Below are 22,875 nucleotides of genomic sequence, written 5' to 3'. Positions count from 1 at the left end.
ATGAAAAATCTAACGCTTAACGTGGCCTAGAAAAATCTAACGCTTAACGTGCTGCTAGAAAAAGAGCTTCTAGCAGCGGTCGAAAGAGCTACTCATTATTATTACTGACTCCCTCACCCAGTTGTCACAGTCACTGTGTACCCACCAAATGCAAGGTGCCACTCAGGGGCCCCAGTAAGAACAGACTCAGCCACCTCTCTCCTTTATTTGACAAATATTTGTTGGAAAAGGACGACACAACAGGCAGGTTAGCATGGAAAACGCCTCCCTCCCCATCCTTCCACAAGGCCTCCGGTTCCCCACTGACAACGGGGGGACACGGGAGGCTGTAGGTATGTGACACCCAGTAATTCACTTTCTTCCTGAACTGTGCAGTCAGTTCGTGCCCCTTAGCACTACTGTCAAGCCAAGGAGCTGGCAACCCCAAATCCTTTACAATTAAAGGGCAGAACTCATGTTAAAGTAACATCCTGGATACCAGCTTAAAAATAGAAACATCAAGAAACATTAAGGTTGTCTCACCCACATAGCTTGTAATCTGAATTCAAAATTTACACGGTTATATCATTCCAAATCCAACCTAGCATTTTTAATAAGCGAAAGTGTGGGTTTTGCCATTTATTACTCCTGTTGCCCAAGAAGCACCAGTCTATCCAGGTGCTAAATCTGACGCGCACAAGGGGGGACGTTTGGAAATGGGCGAAGCTGGGAAGCCTGGGAGAGGGCTTGGTACGCGTGGTGATGCCCTTGCTAGCATTTCACCTGCAGTTCACCCTAAGGAAGCCTGAGTCTCCTCAGCAGGCAGCTGAAATGTCTGTTCCATCTAGCTGGTGCCATCCCATAATCCCCAGTCCTGCGGGCTGCCTCCTCCTTACTCAATCATGCAGCAAGTAAATGAGCGATCAAGTTCTTCCCAGGCCCTGGACGCCACCCAGGTGCAGACCCCAGGCAGTTTCCAGGAGTAAGGAGGGTGGGGGAGGGTTGTTCTGTCTTCACAGCAGCCAGAAGGGACCTTCTTCTCTTTTTTTTTTTTTTGAGAGTCTCACTCTGTTGCTCTGGGTAAAATGCCCTGGTGTCATCATAGCTCACAGCAACCTCAAACTCCTGGGCTCAAGTGATCCTCTTGCCTCAGCCTCCTGAGTAGCTGTGACTACAGGCATGCACCAACATACCCAGCTAATTTTTCTATTTTTAAAAGAGATGGAGTCTCACTCTGGCTCAGGCTGGTCTCAAACTTCTGAGCTCAAGCAATCCACGGGCCTCGGCCTCCCAAAGTGCTAGGATCATAGGTGTGAGCCACTGCGCCCAGCCTGGACAGAACCTTCTGAGGATAGACAGTTCCCAGAAAAAGTGATCCAAGAACCACTTTACCCAAAAACCCTGAGAATGCTGAGTTCTCAGAAACAGCAATTACCAAGAAACTAAATTTAAAAACCCCCAAGATGGTAACAATCCCTGTGGCCAAAAACAAGAACTACAAAAATGACAGAACATTCTCTGTTTTCCCCTCTGAGGTACATTAGGATTTTTTTTTTTTTTTGAGAAATTAATGATGGTAGTTGCTATGACATGAATGTGATCCCCGGCATTTATGTGTTGGAAACTTATTCCAATGTTGGAAGGCAGGGTCTGATAGGAAGTCATGAGGTCATGAAGACTGCACCCCCATGAACACCATTATAAAAAGGATTCTCGGCTTGGCACCCATAGCTCAGTGGGTAGAGCGCTGGCCACATACACCAAGGCTGGCGGGTTTGAACCCAGCCCGGGCCTGCTAAATAATAATGACAACTGCAACAACAACAACAAAAATAGCCGGGTGTTGTGGTGGGCGCCTGTAGCCCCAGCTATTGGAAGGCCGAGGCAAGAGACTCGCTTAAGCCCAAGAGTTTGAGGTTGTTGTGAGCTGTGACGCCACAGCACTCTATGGAGGGTGACATGGTGAGACTGTCTCAAAAAAAATAAAAAAGTTCTCAGGAGTAGGCTCAAGCCCTTTCTCTCTTTGCCCTCCCATCTTCTGCCCTGTGAGGACCCCACCCTCCAGATGCCATCTTGGAACCAGAATCTCCAGACCTGCTGGCACCTTGACCTTGACATTGCACTTCCAACCTCCAGAACCGGGAGCAGTGCATTTATTCGTAAACTGCCCAGTCTGGGGTATCCTGCTACAGCCCCACGCATGAACTAAATAATAGTCACAGCATCAGAAAAAGCTCTGTTTCAACTTGTGGACTAAGGATGCAAGTGAACTAGACTAAAAGGATGAGGCATGAGAATGAAAATTGCTTTTAAGTTACGTTTTCCATGCTTCAAAGCATATATTAAAGTATACCAATTCTCAATACTATCAGATCCAAAGTCTATCTTTGATCTGTATGCTTTTATTATCCTGAAATTAAAAAATCATACATTTACCTCCTCACATAATTTCATAAAAAACAATGTGCTTCCCAAATAGTAAAACAAACAGAAAAATAAATGGAAAGTAATTTGTTTTTTGGTTTTTTTGTGTGTTTTTTTTTGTAGAGACAGGGTCTCACTGTACGGCCCTCAGGTAGAGTGCCGTGACGTCACACGGTTTACAGCAACCTCTAACCCTTGGGCTTACGCGATTCTCTTGCCTCAGCCTCCCAAGCAGCTGGGACTATAGGCACCCACCACAACGCTCGGCTATTTTTTTGTTGCAGTTTGGCCGGGGCTGGGTTTGAACCCGCCACCCTCGGCATATGGGGCTGGCGCCCTACTCACTGAGCCACAGGTGCCTGTTATTTGTATTAAAAAAAAAAAAAATACATGTTTATGGCAAGACCAACCACTCTAGCAGCTGTGAGGAAGCTGTCACCACTGGCTCTGCAGAGAATCACAGCAACTTGTCACAAGCTTTGATACAGACTGATTGATGCCTGTGTGTTTTGGTGGTGTTGCCATCAGTGATGTGATTTTCCAAAAAGGCAAAACTCTTGGAAAAGTTATGGACAAAACAAAGGATGTACTTCCCTTGGATGTACTGGGTTGTTTCATTCCTAGAAAATTCCAAGTACCGTATAGCTATGGGGGGGAAATAATTTACAATTATTTGTTAAATGGAGCTAGTTCTTGGCGCAGATAATTTTTCACCTCCATTAAGATCCGGTAGAACAATCTGCAGTGTGTGGGATTAACCTGAGCACTGCAGGGGAGCCAGCAGCTCTGTCTCCAACCACCCAATGCCACTGTCCAATGCATCAAAAGATTTAAAATGCACCAAAAAGTACCTGGCCCACGGCAGGGGCCCAGTTACTGTTAGACTCCCTCATTTCCCAAAGAAAGATACATTATGTGCACTAGAACAATTAAAAATACAGCAGTCAGATGAATGATGAAGTATATTTAATTGGGATTCTCATCTCAGACTCAAAGTATTTTAGTTGATTAAATCATTAATCCTCAGAAACCTTCTCTGATGTGAAAGCTGTAGAAGGATAATCTTTTATGAAAAAAATCTAAAAAATAATATCAAAGAAGTTACAAGCATATAATAAATGGTTTAATTAAATTTTCAACTCTATAATCCACTGTGGCATTAGAGTTAACCATCTTTGCCAATATATATTTAGATTCTATCATCTATCTACTCATATCCAGACTACATCACACACTTTATGTGAATTATGCTCTTCATCTATTTAATTTATGCTCTATTCAATTTCTCAGATTTCTACTGTGTAATTCCATAAAGGAAGAGCTTCTAAAGAATTAAAGATTTTTAGATAAGAAAAAAAATTCAGAAATTATCCCATTCAATTCCTTCATCTTATGTAGCGGCACCTGTGGCTCAAAGGAGTAGGGCACTGGCCCCATATACTGGCAGTAGCGGGTTCAAACCCAGCCGCCGCCAAAAACTGCAAAAAAAAAAAAAAAAGTAAAAATGCAATTTTAAGAAAAGGTAAAGAATAACAGCATTATGTAAATGCAAAAGTAAGATGTTTTCAGTTCAAGTTTCACCCACTGTTATAAAACTCTGCTCACAAGACATGGTACCAAAACCACACTGAACACTGAGTTCATTTGCAGTGAAATGCTTAGAATCTCTCCTTTTAAATTTACAAACTTTGCATAGCAATGCATATTTTTAACTAACTCAAATTTTCCTCATGCTTTTACTTAAAATGCAGTGGTTTGTGACACCTTTCACTAATGACATTTGCTGTGATCTGTCACCCAGGCAAACATGACTCATTGTCAGTCAGTGAAGCAGAGTAAAAATAAAAGAATTTAAATAAGAGATGGACTGTTCCATAAGAGAAAAAAATAACTGTGAGGTGACCACATTCAAAGGTTACTCAAGTCCTGAACTGCATCATTAACAAAGAGATCACCATGTCACATAATGTATTTCTAATACAGATAAAAAATAGTCTACTTTTCTAACCATATCTAGGACTCTCTATTTTTTACATATTATTCTGTGTCAGACAAATTCAAAATAGCAGTTTGAATGTCATTGTTAAGCTTGCAGAGAAATAAATTCTATCACAGCATAAATACTGTCCTAGAAAAAAATGTAAATTTCATAAATCTCCCAAGTCCACTTAACCTACAGTCACATTTTAATCGGTGATGCTCTTGACAAGCAAGCTGCTTGCTGGGGATAAACAGAGCAGTAAAAGGCAGCAGTCGATACTCTTAATAGCAGGCTGCCATGATATGATTCCACCGCCTTAAATAAATATCCTCAGAGTCTGAAAGAATACTTAGAGGAACAGCTATATGGCAGATGTCATCAGAGTAGAAATGTGCCACCTCCACGCTGACTACAACACAGAGGCCTTCTTAGACTGACGGAGAAAAAGGCATTTAGCTCTGCCTGCCTCTTCATTCTCTAGGTAGGCTATGGCCGTGACCAAGGCAGCATGTTTAGCCCGAAGGAAGAAGGCCCCGGGCCTCCCCGGTATCTTACCAGGGCCCCCAGTAAATGATACACAGTCAATGGTAAAACAGATCTTCAACCAAGGTTACAGACCACCAGGAAGTGACAGCCACCAGGGCTGGGAGGATACCAGATGCCACACCTATTCAGAAGCATATAATGGACAATGCTGTACTTCCAACAATGCTTTAAAGACTAAGGCAAAATGTAAGTTTAAAATACTTAGGAACTACTTAGTTGGGAGTCCAATTTATTAAAAACCCTGAGAAGAAACCTAGAAAAAGTGCACACAAGATTCCATCAGGGAATGTTGCTATAGAAAAACAAAACCTAAAATACCTCTTTTCAGGAACTATGGTTCTACTGGATTAAAAGAAGGCAAAACTGAATATTATTCAGCCATAAAGTGGAAAGGTGGGCTGATTTGTGCTACAACACGGATGAGTCTAGCATATGCTAAGAGAAAGAAGCCACACAGGACGAGCTCCACAGCACACAGTTCCATTTATACGGAATGTCTAAAAGCAGCGAGTCCATAGGGACAGAAAGCAGATCAGTGGGTGTCAGGGGACAGGGCAGGGGAAAATGAGGAATGACTGTGACGGCCTCAGGGTTTCTTTTTATGAGGTCATAAAAATGTTGTGGAATTAGACAGTAGTGATGACGGCATGACATTGTGGATATACTAAAAAACTGAACATACTGAAATGTACATACACTTTCAAAGGTGAACAGCATGGTACGTGAATTATATGCAAGTTTTTAACAAGAAGAATATCAGGGCAGATTTTATAGATGAGAAATTAGAATTATGGTAAAACTCAAATTTTCCATAGTGGATTCCAAAGAACTAAATCACAGGAAATATATGGTCACATTAGTGCAAGGTTAATTAAAATTGGTACAAACCATTTAAAAAAGGCACAAGAATAATAAATAGTGTCACTATTACTGTAAACAACTGAACATTCCCTGAACTGAGAATCTCCAGACATTCCTAATCATGGCCCCCACCCCAGATAAGAAGGGTGAGGTCCATCATTAGTCTGGTACATCTAAATTTGCTTTACTGCAGGACAAATTATTTCTCCCTCTGTTGTATGTATATTAATAGAGAGATCGTTAAAAGAAAAAAAGTAGTTTAAAATCCGGACATTTCCCCTACATGGAAGGAAAAACAAGACACAGTTCTATCTCTGTGTGCTATTGACTGTGACCTTGCCCAATTTAACTAGTGACTCAATGTGTCTCTGTGCCTTGATTTACCCAGCTGTGAATGTAAAATGATAATAACACACCTCTGCTCCATGATGGTGATGTGAGGGATCATTAGTGTTTTTTAAGGTTCCTTGTGATCTTTGCCTTGAGACAGCCTGCTATTATTATGGAGCCTTAACAAACATTCTCTGCAGCAGTCAGGACCTGACTATTTTAAGAGGTAATGAGATTTGCTGCAAAACCAAAATGCAATGCTTGATCCATTACTTTGCTCTTTTTCACTTCATAAACTTTTGTAAGAAATACACATACCTATAGTTGTTACATTGTTACCTTACTCATAATAAATAAATAAATGTTAGAGAAATAAAAGAAATTGGAGCTGTTTTTCCATATTCCTTATTTTATGAGTCAAGAAATAGGCATTAGAGCAACCGTCCCAAAGTTACACATAACAAGGCTGAGAACTAGAGTCTAGATACCCTTACTTTGGGCCTGGAGTCTTTCATTAATGTTCCTAACCCCAAATTGAAACATATCTCGCCATCAGGACTGACGTATACTGAGGACACACTCACTGTTCCTTTTTAGTTGTGGTTTTCGTTAGCGGGAGAAATAATTCTCTGTCACAGATACCAATCAGCTCATTAAAATAGCAAAACAGCAAAGATTCAGAACACCAGCTAGACTCTGCAGACACACCCAGGATGCAGTAAGTTCTCAGCCAAGCATAGCCATGGGCCGCTCCAAAATCCCCTATCCAAGTGCACAACTGAGTGGGGACTTCAGCTCTGATGAGGTCAGCATTACTCACTTGCATTGGGTTTATAAAGAATAAGCTCTGGAGACCCCAAGATGTGCTTCATGCATTCTTTTCACTCTCCACAGCCAATTCTTAGAAACGCTGCCTTAACTTGTCATTAAGAGACTCCTAATAACCTTCCTTTCATTCAACAGATATTTACACAATGCCTGCTATTTACTAAGAATTATGCCAGAGTGATATTGCAAGGAGATAAATACTAACTTCCATATCAAGCACAGAGGCAAAATGCTTTCAGAGTTCAAAAGAGGAAAAGCCCATGACACCTCCAATGTAACATGAAGGCAGCCTCCTACTCTTTATAGAATACGAACCTAATCCCATTGACAGAACTAGACAGATCCTCCAAACACAAAAACCCAAAGAAACAACAAAACTCCCGAACAAATGGGCCTAACAGATATTTACAGGACATTCTACCCAAAAACTACTGAATATGCATTCTTCTCATTAGCCCATGGAACATTCTCTAAGAATGACCACATCCTAGGTCACAAAACCTATCTCAATATATTTTTAAAAAATAGATATTATACCACATATCTTCTCAGACCACAGCAGAATAAAATTAGAAATCAGTTCCAACAGAAACACTCATCCCTACACAAAGTCATGGAAACTAAATAACCTATTGCAGAATGATAGTTGGGTCAATGAGGAGACAAAAGATGGGAATCAAAAGATTCTCCAAATTAAATAATAATGAGCCTACAAGTAATCAAAATCTGTAGGATATAGCAAAAGCAGTCCTGAGAGTAAAAATCATAGCCTAAACATCCACATGCAGAAGACAGAAAGATCACAAATTAACAGTCTAATGAATCATCTCAAAGAAGAGAAAACCAATCCCAAACCCAGCAGAAGAAAAGAAATAACCAAGATCAGAGCAGAAGTAAATGAAATGGAGAACAAAAGAACTATACAGAAGATTAATGAAGCAAAAAATTGATTATCTGCAAAGATAAACAACATTGACAAGCCTCTTGTTAGATTAACCAGAAACAGAAAAGATTCCAAAAAGCTCAATACCCTTATGAATATAGATGCAAAAATTCTCAATAAAATCTTAAACTGAATTCAGCTGCTTGTTTAAAAAATAATAATTCATCATGACTAAGTGGGCTTTATCCCAGAGATGCAAGGATGGTTCAACTATGCAAATCTATAAATATAACTCACTTATAAATATAAAGTGATAAATATTTATGTATCACATAAATAGATGCAACAACAAAGAGCACATGATCCTTTCAATAGATGCAGAAAATGTATTCGACCAAAATCAGCACCCTTTTAGGATAAGAACACTTAACACAATTAGTATTGATGGGACATACCTCAAAATTATAAAAGCCATATACAACAAACCCACAGCCAACATCATCTTGAATGGAGAAAAATTGAAAGTATTCCCACTTACAACTGGAACGAGACAAGGCTGCCTACTTTTGCCACTTCTATTCAAGAAATTTTTTGCAGATCTATTTGTTGAATAGAAGTGGTCAAAGTGCTGGTCCTAGCCAGAGCAATCAGACAAGCGAAGGAGATCAAGGGTACCCAAATGGGGAAAGAAGAGATCAAACTATCTCTCTTTGCTGATGATATGATATTATGATCTTATACCTAACAAAACCCCAATGATTGAACCAAGAGACTCCTGGAATTCATACATAAATTCATTAAAGTGTCAGGTTACAAAATCAATGTACACAATCAGTAGCTTTCACATATACCAACAACAGTCAAGCTGAGAATCAAATCAAAGACACAATACTTTTCACAGTAGCAACAAAGAAAATAAACCTAGCAATGTTTTTAAGTAAGAAGGTGAAAGAGCTCTGTAGGGAGAACTAAGAAACAGTGAGGAAAGAAAGCAAAGAGGACGTACACATACAGAAAAACATACCAGGCTCGTGGACTGGAAGAATCAACATTGGCAAATGGCTACATTACCCCAACGGGATTTACAGATTCGATGCTATCCCCATTAAAATACCAATGACATTTTTTGTGGATCTAAACAAAGTAGTTCTATGCTTCATATAGAAACCAGAAAGACTTCCAAATAGCCAATGCAGGCTTATGAAACGAGAACTAAACTGGAGACATCACATTACTAGACTTCGGGCTATACTACAAGGCGATAGTAAACAAAACATCATAGGACTGGCACAGAAACAGAGGCATCATAGATCAGAACACAGAACCCAGAGGTGAAACCCTCCTGTACTGTCACCTGATATTTGACAAAGCTGACTATAACACACATTAGGGAAAAGGATCACTATTTAATAAATGTTTTGGGAAAACTGAATAGCTACATATAAAAGACTGAAATGGGATCCACACCTCTCACCACTCGCAAAAATGAACGCATCATGGATGAAAGACTTAAACCTAAGCCATGAAACTGTAAGAATTCTATAAGAAAATGTTGGAAAAACCTTACACTGGCCTAAGAAAGAATTTATGAACAAGACCCCAAACCCAATCACAGCAACAACAAATAATAAACAAATGGGAACTGATCAAATTGAAAACTTTCTACACAGCCAAGGACACACTGACTACAGTAAATAAACAACCTACAGAATAGGAGAAAATATTTGCATGCTATATATCCAATAAAGGGCTGACAGAATTTACAAAGAACTCAAGCAAATCAGCAAGAAAAAAAAAAAAAATCAAACCGCCCCATTAAAAAGTAGGCAAAAGTCATGAACAGAAATTTCTCAAAGGAAGATAGTCCCAGTGGTCAAAAAGACATGAAAAAATGTTCAACGTCTCTACTCATCAGGGAAGTGAAAATCAAAACCACAATGAGGTATCATCTAACTCCAGTAAGAATGGCTTTTATCAAAAAGTCCCCAAACAACAAGTGCTGGCGGAGACACGGAGACACTTCCACACTGCCGTTGGGACTGCAAACTATTAATTACAGCCTCTATGCAAAGCAGCAGGGAGACACTTCAAAGAAATAAGAGTAGATCTATCATTTGATACAGGAATCCCACTATGTGGTGTTCACTCAAAGGAAAGAAAGGCATTTTATAAAAAAGACACTTCCTTACAAATGTTCGTAGCAGCACAACTCACAGTCACAAAGATGTGGAAACAACCCAAGTGCCCATCAATACATGAGTGGATTAATAAAGACACTGTGTGTGTATATATATATATAGACATGCACGCACGCGCACACACACCATGAAATACTACTCAGCCATAAAAAATAGCGATGTATTATCTTTTGTCACATCCTGGGTAGAACTGGAGACCACTCTTCTAAGTGAAGTATCACAAGAATGGAAAAACAACAAACACCACACATACTCACTACTACATTGGAAATAGTCAATCAATACTTACATATGCACACATATGGAAGAAAAAAAAAAACCAGAAATCAAGTAGGGAGGAGGCAGGAGGAAGAAGGGTTGGGTAAATTCACACCTAAAGGTACAGCGCACACATTCTGGGTGAAGGGCACACTTACGACTTGGAATAAAAATATGCAAAAACAAATTCAATAGGCAAAACATGAGTAGCCCTGTAATGTTCTGAAATTTCAAAATAAATTAAAAAAGAAAAAAAGGAATACAATCCTAAAAGAGAAGTATGAAGATGAGTGTACAAGTTCTGTTAACTTCCATTCCTAGAGATCTAAAAATTTCATAAAATTCCATCTGCACCTTACTTTTTAAGCATGCCTGAGACGTGTCATTTTTTTTTTATTTTTTTTTATTAAATCATAACTGTATACATTGATATGATCATGGGGCATCATACACTCGCTTCATAAACCATTTGACACATTTTTATCACAGTGGTTAACATAGCCTTTCCGGCGTTATCTCAGTTACTGTGCCAAAACATTTACATTCTACCTTTACCAAGTTTCACAAATACCCCTGTAATATCCACCACAGGTGTGATCCCACCGATCCCCCTCCCTCTACCCACCCCCCCTCCCTTTCCCACTTCCCCCTATTGTTAAGTTGTAGCTGGGTTATAGCTTTCATGTGAGAGTCCCAAATTAGTTTCATAGTAGGGCTGTGTACATTGGGTACTTTTTCTTCCATTCTTGAGATACTTTACTAAGAAGAATATGTTCCAGCTCCATCCATGTAAACATGAAAGAGGTAAAGTCTCCATCTTTCTTTAAGGCTGCATAGTATTCCATGGTATACATATACCACAATTTATTAATCCATTCGTGGATCGATGGGCACTTGGGCTTTTTCCATGACTTAGCTATTATGAATTGGGCTGCAATAAACATTCTGGTATAAATATCTTTGTTATGTTGTGATTTTTGGTCTTCTGGGTATATGCCCAGCAGAGGAATTACAGGATTGAATGGCAGATCTATTTTTAGATCTCTGAGTGTTCTCCATATATCTTTCCAAAAGGAATGTATTAATTTGCATTCCCACCAGCAGTGCAGAAGTGTTCCCTTTTCTCCGCATCCACGCCAACATCTCTGGTCTTGAGATTTTGTGATATAGGCTAGTCTCATTGGAGTTAGATGATATCTCAAAGTAGTTTTGATTTGCATTTCTCTGATGATTAAAGATGATGAGCATTTTTTCATACTGAGACGTGTCTTAATCTCTTCCTCCTGCCCCTGTGAAACCTACTAATCTGCTGGAGGTCAAGAGAATTCACGTGAGGCTGAAGACACACTGGCCGGGGCACCCCCGGGGATCGGCGGTTTGGGGTGGTGGATATTCAGTTGAGGAAGCCCAGGCTTCTTATCAACATTTTCATTTCCTCCTCACTCAATCATTTTTATAATAATGAAGAAACTCAATAAATATTCAAGCAATTTGGATAATTTGAACTTTGACACACTTCCCATTACATGTTAAAGATGTTAATGGCAAGAAGCAAAAAAAAAAAAAAAAAAAAACACACACACACACAAGACAGAGATAAAAGGCTCTCAATGGGACTGGACAACTTACAAATAACCGTAACAGTATTCTGGGGCCAGATGTAAACTGGCCATAGAACATACCTGAATTGTTTGAAATAAAAGAAACTGATGTGCTGCTGTTGTATTTCAAAGCTTATTAATTTCTTTGCCTATAAACAAATATTATTTTACTGCAAGTAAAAGAATCTTTGAAGTAGGCAAGTTGTCAAAGTTCAAAAAAAAGAATACAATCCTAAAAGAGAAGTATAAAGGTGACTATATAAGTTCTGTTAACTTCCATTCCTAGACATCTAAATTCCTAGATTCCTAGGACCACGGGTCTGCCCTGCACACAACAGCTTTCTCTTTATGTGGTGACTTTTGGTGAATTCTGTGAGATTTTATAGACGGGTTTTCACTGTAAGTCATTTCAAAACCACTTTGGGAGCAGGTGAAACAGGCAATGTGAACAGAGGTTTGACACAATGAGTCCCCAAACCAACTCCTTGGTCTCTCTCCAAAGCTGCCCCTTGTGCCATCTTCCCATCACAGCTGATGGCAATGCCAGGCTGCTCAGGCCAGGACATGGGGACCAGCCCTGTGCCCTCCCTCGTAGCCCAAGCCTGGCTATGGGTGAGCTGTGGGTACCCCCACCTCCCACCTGGGCAGCTGCAAAACCTCTGTCCCGCCTCTGTCCCCTTCAGTGTATTCCTGACAATCACGCAGTGATCCCTACAAAACACACTTCGCTTCTCTGTGATTCAAACACCTGGGATGGTTTCTCCTCTTACTCCAAGGAATGAGGGAGCAGAAACTGGTGTATGAAGCCTTCCCGATCCAGCCTGATGGGTCCTCTGGGCCTCATCCCTCACTGCTATGTGGCCTCCTGGTCCTTCCAGGCACACTGGGCCACCTGCCCATCCTGAAAGGGACTACCAACATAGGCGCCAGGCACTTGCAATCATTCCCTGGGCTTCCGGAGGCCCACAAGGCTTGGCCCCTCGCCTCCTTCAAGCCTGTATCCCCACATGCCCGCTGCCTGAGGACCACGGGCCTGCCCTGCACACAACAGCTACCTGCCCCAATCTCTCCCCCACACCCAAGCTATTTCTTTTTCTACCACACTTACTACCTGTGAATATACTATGTAATTTACTTATTTATTATGATCGTTTTGCTTATTCACCATTTCCACACACTAAAATACAAGTTTCATGTGGCGAGGATCTTTTTACCTGTTATGTTCACTATTTATCCTCTACCACTCCTACAAGGGGACCTGACACACGAAATTCATTTGTTAAATGAATAAAGAAAAATAAAAAAAGAGAAAAAGATCTTTCCTCTCAGGGTGGCCTCAGGGAGCTCTTCCTGAGAGATGGGTGCCTACCATGGGTGGAAGCCTCACGTCTCGCAACATGAGCTCGAATTCAGGATTAAGTACAGAAGTTCATTTCCCAACCTCAAGGTAAAAAATTTCTCAGGGTCAGATTATTTGTACCAGAGATTCAACCTCAGGACATAAATAAAACCACAATTCTCTTCTTAAAGTTGTATTTTCCACATCTTATTGAAATGTTCAAAGTAGATCACCTGGCTTTTTTTTTTTTTTTTAACTTTTTCATATCCTGGGTACTGTTGCTCCTTTGTCCTTTACTTTTTTTCTTCTTCTCTGTCACCCAGGCTGGAGTGCAGTGGCTCAATCACAGCTCACGCCTGGGCTCAAGGGATCTTCCTGCCTCAGCCTCCCAAGCAGCTGGGAACACAGGTACACACCACCACAGCCTGCTCATTTTATTTATTTGTTTTGGTCTTGCTATGATGCCCAGGCTTGTCTTGAACTTCTGGCCTCAAGAAATCCTCTCACCTCAGCCTCCCAAAGTGCTGGGATTACGGGTGTGAGCCACCAATGCCCAGCCTGCTGTACACATCTACACATGCTCTAGCAAATATTTATTGAAGCACCACTTCCATGCCTGATAATTTATTGGCAATAAAATATAAACGAGCTAGAGTCCCTGTACTGAAGGAGGACGGGTACCTCCATCCACCAACATGCTCTGAGGGACAGAAGGACAGGGCCTGCCCTGCCACACTGGGCCACCCACCCCTCAGCCCGCTACAGCCTGGCTGTGCCTTCATCACCTCTCCATGCCCTTCCCCATCACTGACACCTGACTAATTTCCTGCTCATCCTTCCCCTGTAGATCTTTCTGTGCCTGGGCTCCTCTGCCCGGCCCTTGTTCACCACCTCACTTCCCCTCCTCACTGACCCCTGTTTACACCCAAGTCTCCTATCCTGAGTTACTCCCACACCTCCCCACAGCTGCACCCCCCCAGCCCCTGGAATGCTCCCTGCCTCTTCATCCTTCAAGGTTTAGCACAAGTGAGAGACTCTCCCTCAAGAAGCTTCTTGCTCCTTGTGTGTTATTAGCTCCAAGTGTGGTGTGTAGAACCCTGGGGCCACTGAGACCCTCCCCAGGGGTCTGCAAGCTCAACATTATTTTCAGAATAGTATTAACTGTCACTCCTCTTTTCTAAGAACATTTGCGCCAAACTATACCAGTCATCACTGTGTTCCGGTTTTGAGAAACATGCCGGTTTCACTTAAGAATGTCCTCAACAGAGTGAAAATTATGAACTTTTCTAAATCTCCACCTTTGGGGACACGTTCAGAAGTACACAAACAGCTCTTTAGCTGCTCCCTGAGGAAAAGCACTCACAGGCTTACACAACTGTGTGGAGAGCTGAACTACCCACTTTCTTTTCCCCAAACATGACATTTAATCAAAAAACAAGTGACAGAAAATATTGTCTTTAAAATGAACAAACTGATTCACAAAGTGAATCTCAGAAAATTTGTATCCACCATCGTGAGCTTCCCAATACTTTTCCAATGGTATTCGAATGTGATTTTTAATATTCTTTAGGGAAATATAAAAGACCCACATAACTTAGTGACCTTGAATCTCCAACATGATTATGCGTGTCACAAAATCACACCTAAGCAAAAGATTCAAAGTGTAAGATAAGCCAATGGACGTTACTGTAACCAAGTAAGAAAAGCCCACCAATAATATCTCAGATTCCATAAAGCAATCAGCCTTGAAGAAAGGAACATTGGCTGGGTTTTGGTGTGATATCAAAGAACACCCACAATTATCTGAACGGGCTATCAAAAGACTCCTCCTCCCTTGTCCAACTACACACATCTGGCGTGAGGATGGACTTCTTCAAATAACTTCCTCCAAAACGATACACTCCAACACTCTGCACAAGCTGATACCGGACAGAGAGGCGGGAATTCACCTATTTAATACTTACGCAGCCTTTGCTATGTGCCAAGTACTACCTAGTGTTTTCCAAATATTAGCCTGTTAATCCCATAAAAATCCCAGACCATTTTACAGTTGCAAAAGCCAAACATGAAGAGGTTAAGTGACTCGTCCAAAGCTACACAGTAGGGGAGCTCTGGGGAGCCCAGAGCCAGGTCTTGAGTCCAGGTCATCTGGTTAGCGTCCACCCTGGTTAGTAACCACTGCCCTCCACAGCTCAGCGGGACTTAGCAACCCCTGTTTAACCTTCCATGCTGCCAGAATGTCAGACCAATGTATTACCAATCCACAAAAACGAAGGTGTGGTCATAACGCAGACGCCTCTAAAAATCGCAGCTAAAAAGAAGACGTCCGCACTTGGTCCTTCCTGATGGTCTCGACTCCTTCTTGGGAGGAACAAAGCCAGAAACAGAGCTCATTTTAAGCCCATTACAAAAGGAGAACAAAAGTGGAAACAGAACACAGCACCATTTGGCAGCCAGTATTTGCAACACCCACAGAGGAGTGAGATCGTTGTTGTTTTTTTTTTCCTTATGTAACAACCTGTAAAGTTTCCTCTTCCCAACAGACACAGTTCCCCAGAACCACTACTGCCCGGAGGTCCGGCTCACTCTGCCTGCAGGGCACCCAGACCTCCCAGACACCTACTAAGTCGGCACGTCCCACAGCTACTCCTCATGGCGTTCTTCGGAGGATTTCTGGGGATTTTTACCTGAAAGATGTAGCTATGTTTAATGTTTAGAGAATACAAGACTGGTTTTTACTCAGAATGCTGGAGAACTTGATTTGTCAGCTTCCCCCTTCCCCAGTATTGCCTCATCCTCTTTCCCTCAGCACAGGCCAGCAGGCTGTTGTTCCCGCCACCGCACCCTGATGAGGACCACACCTTCATGGAGATGGCTTCCCAGTGCTGAGCAGAACTTAGGTTCTATAGGGAACCCACAGTATTTAGTCATTCTTTGCCAAAAAACATTTTTGAAGATTTATTTTGCCAGGGACTTCTGATCATTAAACATAACCATACTTTAAAACCCTAAAGAATAAAGCTATAGTGTTGGGTCAGTAGAATTGATACATGGGCCAAGTTTTCTAAACCACACTCCAGAGGTCATTAAATGACCAGATAATTCTTCTGTATTTTATATCAGGGAGGGAGAAGTAATACGTGCCATGATATGTTATAAATTCCTGGAATTCGGGGTTTTCTACAATCTGATGCCAATGGATGTTCCAGCCTTTCTGCCCGTGACCTCTTCTGAGCCTCTGTGTTCCAAGCTGCTGGCTCAACAAGATATGCCATTCCCGGCTCAGCACCCATAGCTCAGTGGTTAGGGCACTGGCCACATACACTGGGGCTAGTGGGTCTGAACCCAGCTGGCTGGCTAAAAACAACTATAACAACTACAACAAAAAAACAGCCAAGCATTGTGGCCAGCGCCTATAGTTCCAGCTACCTGGGAAGCTGAGGCAAGAGAATTACTTAAGCCCAAGAGTTTGACATTGCTGTGAGCCATGACACCATGGTCCTCAATATAGTGAGGCTCTGTCTCAAGAAAAAAATAAGAACGATATTCCATTCCCACCCCCACATTCCCCACCACACCCTCCAGGGTCTTCACCCCTGAAAGCTGATGTATTCAGACCACACCTTCAACCCTTCCCTCCATTCTGGATGCCTTTGCTCTCATAAACAGAAAAATTAATGGGAATTCCACCTCTGATCGCCAATTCTCTTCATAGCAAAGGTTTTTTTTTAAACAGAAAAGCATTACTTACAAGTGTTTTACTTTCCCACTCAACTATAAGCTTCTTGAGCCTTTACAACAATGTCATTTTCCTAACATTTAGCAAAAGGTTATTATTTGTGAAATCAACTGAACAAATGACTGAAAACAAGAAAAAGGAAATTAAATTTCCAAACCAAACTCAGTTTTCTAAGGGAATTAGTATCCGAGGATCTGACTCCCCTCCACAGCTAGGAGAAAGCCGCAGGCCCACTCTCACCTTCGCTGTGCACGCGAGACACTCACAATTCCGAGACCAAAGTTTCATGTCTTGGTAAAACCAGTACTTCCCAATCACGTTTTTTTTTTTTAATTAAAAAAAAAATGCACCACCCATCTTTAGGAACACTAATATGTTTTTACATCTGGGAATCTGGGGTGTCAGCCAGCCAGACTCCATAATAGCAGTTCTACACACAAACAGAGCATTCTCTGAACAAAATGCTGTTACTCATCCTGAACAGGCTGCGGGAGCCAAGATGCCCTCGCTCTCATCAACAGGAAATCGGGAGTCTGCCACGTCAGAGCCAGCTCTGCGATTCCTTCTCTTGGCAAGAAGTGGCTGTGCGGACACGGGCTTTCCAAGAGCCACCCAGTGCAAAGAGCAAATTTATACCCAAGTGGCTCTTGAGACTCTACACGAGGCGTCCTCAAACTTTTTAAACAGGGGGCAAATTCACTGTCCCTGAGACCGTTGGAGGGCCGGACTATAGTTTAAAAAAAAAAAACAAACTATGAACAAATTCCTATGCACACTGCACATATCTTATTTTGAAGTAAAAAAACAAAACGGGAACAAATACAATCACACTGCCTCATATGGCCCGTGGGCCATAGTTTGAAGACCCCTGCTCTACACTGTTCATCAGTTTAGAAAGAGAGATTGAAAGGGCTGGGGCGTTTAAAAAAGAGCCTCAGACAACAATTACCCTCTTCATCTGCTAAGCATGTGATGGACTTACATGGTCTAAATGGGACCAGGATCATGGGTTTTTCTATTTTGTCTGTTAAATATGCCCCCAATCATAACAAGGGGGTATTAATAGCTGTCTATAGATGGAAAATTCATTAATGCCTCAACAAGCTCAGTGTTTATATAAAGACTTTATTCAGGGAACTCTACACCTAATAAGACTTTCTTAAAAGCTATTGGAATTTTTCAAAAGATGGGAAACACTAGAAAAGGGATTTTCATACATTAATCACAAAAACAACATTAACAGGATCCAGGTATAAACAGGTCTGGTACATCCAATCCCTTCAACGGTGGCCTTGTTGGCTCTAAAATAACACTGGCCTCTTTGGGGAATTCCAGTGGTAAAATTAATTCTTGCTATGAAAAGTCTTTACAGATGATATTTCCGCTCAAGTCAAACACAGCCCATGGCCATTTCCTCTTTCCACTGTGGATAATTAGAACAGAAACTCAAACTCTTAAAGGCAAGAATCAAATGGCCATTCATTCCTCAGGAAACAGAGGGAGTTAACATGGACACGCCTGGACCCTGAAGGCATTCCTCCTGCTGCCCTCACAGCCTGTCAGTGACCGCTGGAAGCCCAGATTGCTAGAAGCCCTCTGCTTCTCCGTGGACCATGCGACAAGGTCTCCTGAGCATGGGCTGAGGAACAAGTGAGGTGAGAACAAGGGACTCGCAGAGATTTGGGGCATGTGGTCCCTAACAGAGAATAACACAGCAACAAGTACGACAGCCATCATCTGCTGAGAGCCGTACCTGTATTGCCTCTTACAGTCCTCAAAACCTCTGCAAGGAGGGTTCAAGAAAAAGTAAGTCTTGCTTCTCGAGTTCAGGCCCACCTCCTCTAAACTAGTGGCCGAGGGACAGAGTGAGCAAGCACCTCCCCCACACCCACAGCAATCAGACACCTGTGCAGTGCCTAAAAAATGGAGCTTGCACTGCCCTAAACTTCCTGGAGGGGGCGGGCCCTGACAGCGCAGATAAGCTCATCAGTGAGGCTTGGGCACTGTGAAGTCTGAGACGGGTGTCCCTGAACATTACACACATCAGTGAAAGCCAAATACCAGGAAGGTGCTACATTTCTAGAAAAGCATAAAACCTGAGTGGCAACCCACAAGCATTCCCCTGGGACCTGTCACTATGACAACACTTCTTTCAGTCAGAGATAGAGAAAGAGAGAGAGAGATGGATTTTTTTTTTCCACTTAAACCTTATCAAGAAAGCCTAGCTAATCAACGTCAACTTCTAGACAACCCACCAAAACCAAAAGCCGACCAAAAGCCCTGAACTCCTTGTAGGTTGTTCCCAGGACCTCAAACATTTTAACCCCTTGACAGGATGTCAGTAAATATTCTTCTCGGAGGGTCAAGATATGCCTAAGACAACTACTTAAAGATTTCTTATTCTTTTACCTTCTGATATTCTTATAGTTTCTATTTTCACAGAAACAGGTCTTCTCTTCCAGACAGCCAGTTGTTGGGCTTTTGTTTGGGAAAAAACATAACCTTCTTTTCAAGTACACCACTGCCTTCCAGGAATGGGAGGGAACATGAATTTAGGGCAAGGCAGACTCTGACATGACTCCTGCTAAGTATAATTCAAAGTTGTATTAGAAATTGTTTTGCAGAGTCATTTAAGTTCAATTTGTGTGAATTTTTTATTAAAAGACAGGATAACTGTTTTCTAAATCATTGCAAAAGCATACCAAAATAATTTTTAATAAAACACTAAGCAAAGGAGAGGAAAGAAGAAAATAACGTTTTCAGAATTCCTGCCACATAAGGAGCTGGGCTGGACATGCCACAGATGTGGACTCCCTCACACTCCCAGTGGTTCACAGGGACGGGGGAGAAGCCATGACCTCTGAATGAGGAATCTGAGGCTCGGGGTCTTCCTTTGACTCCCCCAACAGCAGAGTCCCAGCCAAGAACTTGGGTACAGAGGTTGACTGGGAAGGTGATCCAAGAAGGCCGAGTGAAAGAGTAGGGAAGGTGACCAGAGGGCAGAAAGCCCCTGCAGGGTACACAGGGAGGCTGCCATGTGTGACAGGGGCTCCATCCTAGGGGCTGTTTGAGGATGCAGACTGCACCTCAGAACCGTCCCCACAAGGGGTGAGGAAGCTGAGGGAACATCTACTAGTTGAGGCTGCCCCTGAGCTCACACAGCCATAAAGGGCAGCCCAGGACTCAAGACCAGGTGTGACTCAAAGCCTGCACTCCCGTCTCCACACCACTTCTCAGAGTTCCAGAGACACAGGCTCCTTTTGCAACCATGATGTTACACATGAATGGGAAACTTGGTCTTTTTCAGTCTTCACTTTCTCCCTACTCACCCTTATTTCCCACCCCCACCCCACCTTCAAAATAGACAGACTTACCTATGAGTTGTTCACACACAAGCATGTAACTTTCTTCATACGTGACACCACACAACTATTACATATAGTAGAACCTCTGTAAGTTGACCCCCCACGGGACTATAACAAACTGGTCAATATACAGACGTGGTCAACATAAGGAACCAGGCCTACTGTGTTGATAAATACATGTGGTACATGACCCATCTGTGAAAATTAGGTCAACTTGAGGAGGTGGTTGAGGTAGGGAGGTGATCAACTGGGAAGGTTCTATTGTACCTCAAAAAGAAAAAATAACCCATGTTTGCACAGCGTTTGGGAAGCAGTCCATCATAGCTGCTTTGGTGCCAACCCCAGCACATCGCCATGGAACTGTCATCTGTAGCTTAGGAAAGGGACAAACTCGGAACAGAGGGGACAGTGTGCTGCCTGGGAGAATGTCACTCACACAGAGCACAGTCTTGCCAGGACCCTAGGAAGGGCTCTCACCTGGCTGGTGGTGACAGCACCTGCAGCCATATGTACCGGGGCCACATAGGTACCAGCAGGAAGACTAGCTGGGGACACACACTTCACCACTTGGCCGAGTTCTCTGGAGGTCCTGGGTATGTTATAACGGGTTAGATTGTCACAGTGGCTACCTGGAGTGAGTAACAGAAAGCTATCTAACACATACAGGTCTTTTTATTTGGTTTCCTTGGAAAAAAGTGGTAAACAGGCTCAACTCACCTGCTTGATCCTTACTATTAAAAAACAAAAAGTTAAATTTGCGCCCCCCTCCCCTTTGCTGCTTTCTATAAGAATTAAGTGTTATAGATGCAACAGTGATTTCTTAAGATAAAATACACAGAGATAGAACACAGATGGCAAGTGTATCCCTCGGGAGTAACGGATCCAAGGAACGGACACGCACCTGCATCACACGGAAGGCCCAGGCCTGTAACAGCACCTCGGGTAATTAATTCCATCATAATTTTTGTTTTATGAGATGCACTTTTATTTGCCAATAGTCAATTTAGTGATATTTTAAATTGGAGGAAAGCCCCAAGAGAAGAGGCGAGAGCACGGGATACCTTACAGAATCACAAATCTTACAGTCTGATGTTTTAATTCCAAAAATGACCTAATACACTTCCTTTATAATTAAATCCATCATAACACCTTCTCTTTTGTGTTTTTCACTCATTTTTAATAATCATGCAGAGATTTCAACTAAAAATCCATTATCATCATAATTAAGTATAAAAATTACTTTGTGCTCTCCCAGGATAAAGACCCCATGTTTGGTCTCTTATGGAGCTTGACCAGTGCTCTCCAGGGGTATAGAGGGAAACCACAGGTTTTCAGGTTTAGCTGGAGCCCCTAATTTACTTCACTGCAAAATTTGAAATATGCATAAATGCTAAGCTCAGAAAATCAAAACTTAAATGATCTTCTAATATGGAAATTTTACCTCAAGAAAAATACACTGGCATATAATTTTTCATGTTTGATGTTTTAAAATTCATGAACTACATAAAAAGTTTGCTGTTTATTGAGAAAATAGTACTTAACAAAAGAAGTAAAAAACTGAATTGTATCTGCTTTTCCAAGACCCCCAACAGACTACTGCAAAATGGTTTTGTCTTAGATTCAACTAAGAAAAGTCTTTCAACTTTGGTATTTATGTAGGCTTTCATCTGCCTTCAATCATGGAGCAACCACAATACTAAATATTGTGGGTTACTTTTAAAGAACCTGATTTTTTAATGTTATTTTGTACAAAAATAATGATTTTTCTATTTCCATGAAAGTGCTGTAATTACTAAAATGCATGGAATTTTGTTAAAACCTATTCCAGTTGGCATCTGTGTTCTTCTTCTAATAAATTAGGAAACATTCTTTGAACAGCTTAAATAATCTGAGTTTGCAAAGCAAATTACAGCCTAAAAATACTGGCTGTTGATACCAGCAGTTACGAAGGAAGACAGAACAAAGCCTCACCATTTGCTGTGTTGTTTTTAAAATTATCCAGGAATTCCTCCAGAAGCTGTGACTGGTTAGGAGGAGGCAGCAGACCCTTCTGGTCCCTGGAGAACAGGTCACTGTCTGACCAAGAAGAACACAGTGTTGCTTTTGTGTCTGGAGGCCGGGCAATCAGAGTGAGTCCAATGCTCTTCTCAGAAAACAGGGCCTCCATCTGCTTCAGGTCAAGATCAGACACGGCCTCCCCGTTTAAGGTCATGATTTCATTGCCCTTTCTCAGACCTGAGAACCAGAAGGGAGAACAGGAAGGAAAAAGAGGCAGAGAGAAATATTTTAAGATGAAAGATGGCTGCAAACTCAAACCACGTACTTTTAGGGACTATTTTGTCTGTTGCTATCTTCAAAGTGGTGGCATGCACCTTTAATCCCAGCTACTCAGGAGGCTCAAATGGTAGGATCGCTTGGGCCCAGGAGTTCAAGGCCAACAGGGCAACATAATGAAATCCTATCTTTAAAGAAAAAAAAAAAAAAAACAAGAAGGAAGAAAGCACCAAAATGCAATACACCATGGAGTACTACTCAATCATAAA

General features: G+C 41.8%; 1 protein-coding gene across 12 annotated transcripts in view; it reads right to left on the bottom strand.

Annotated features, from left to right (window-relative positions):
* The window catches only part of TIAM2 (TIAM Rac1 associated GEF 2), a 220,952-nt gene that overhangs the window by 34,422 nt on the left and 163,655 nt on the right, over positions 1–22,875 (bottom strand). For 11 of the 12 annotated variants that reach the window (XM_053592932.1, XM_053592935.1, XM_053592938.1 and 8 more), the window contains one exon: positions 22,304–22,567. In XM_053592932.1, coding sequence (XP_053448907.1) covers positions 22,304–22,567 — 264 coding nt within the window. Of the gene's footprint in view, positions 1–20,809; positions 20,825–22,303; positions 22,568–22,875 lie in introns of those variants that run through there. The other variant, XM_053592944.1, reaches the window with a different exon arrangement.

This window comes from Nycticebus coucang, chromosome 5 (assembly GCF_027406575.1).
Source record: "Nycticebus coucang isolate mNycCou1 chromosome 5, mNycCou1.pri, whole genome shotgun sequence".
NCBI lineage: Eukaryota > Metazoa > Chordata > Mammalia > Primates > Lorisidae > Nycticebus > Nycticebus coucang.
The sequence above is the reverse complement of the archived record's forward strand: the minus strand, read 5'-3'. Positions and strand labels throughout refer to the sequence as shown.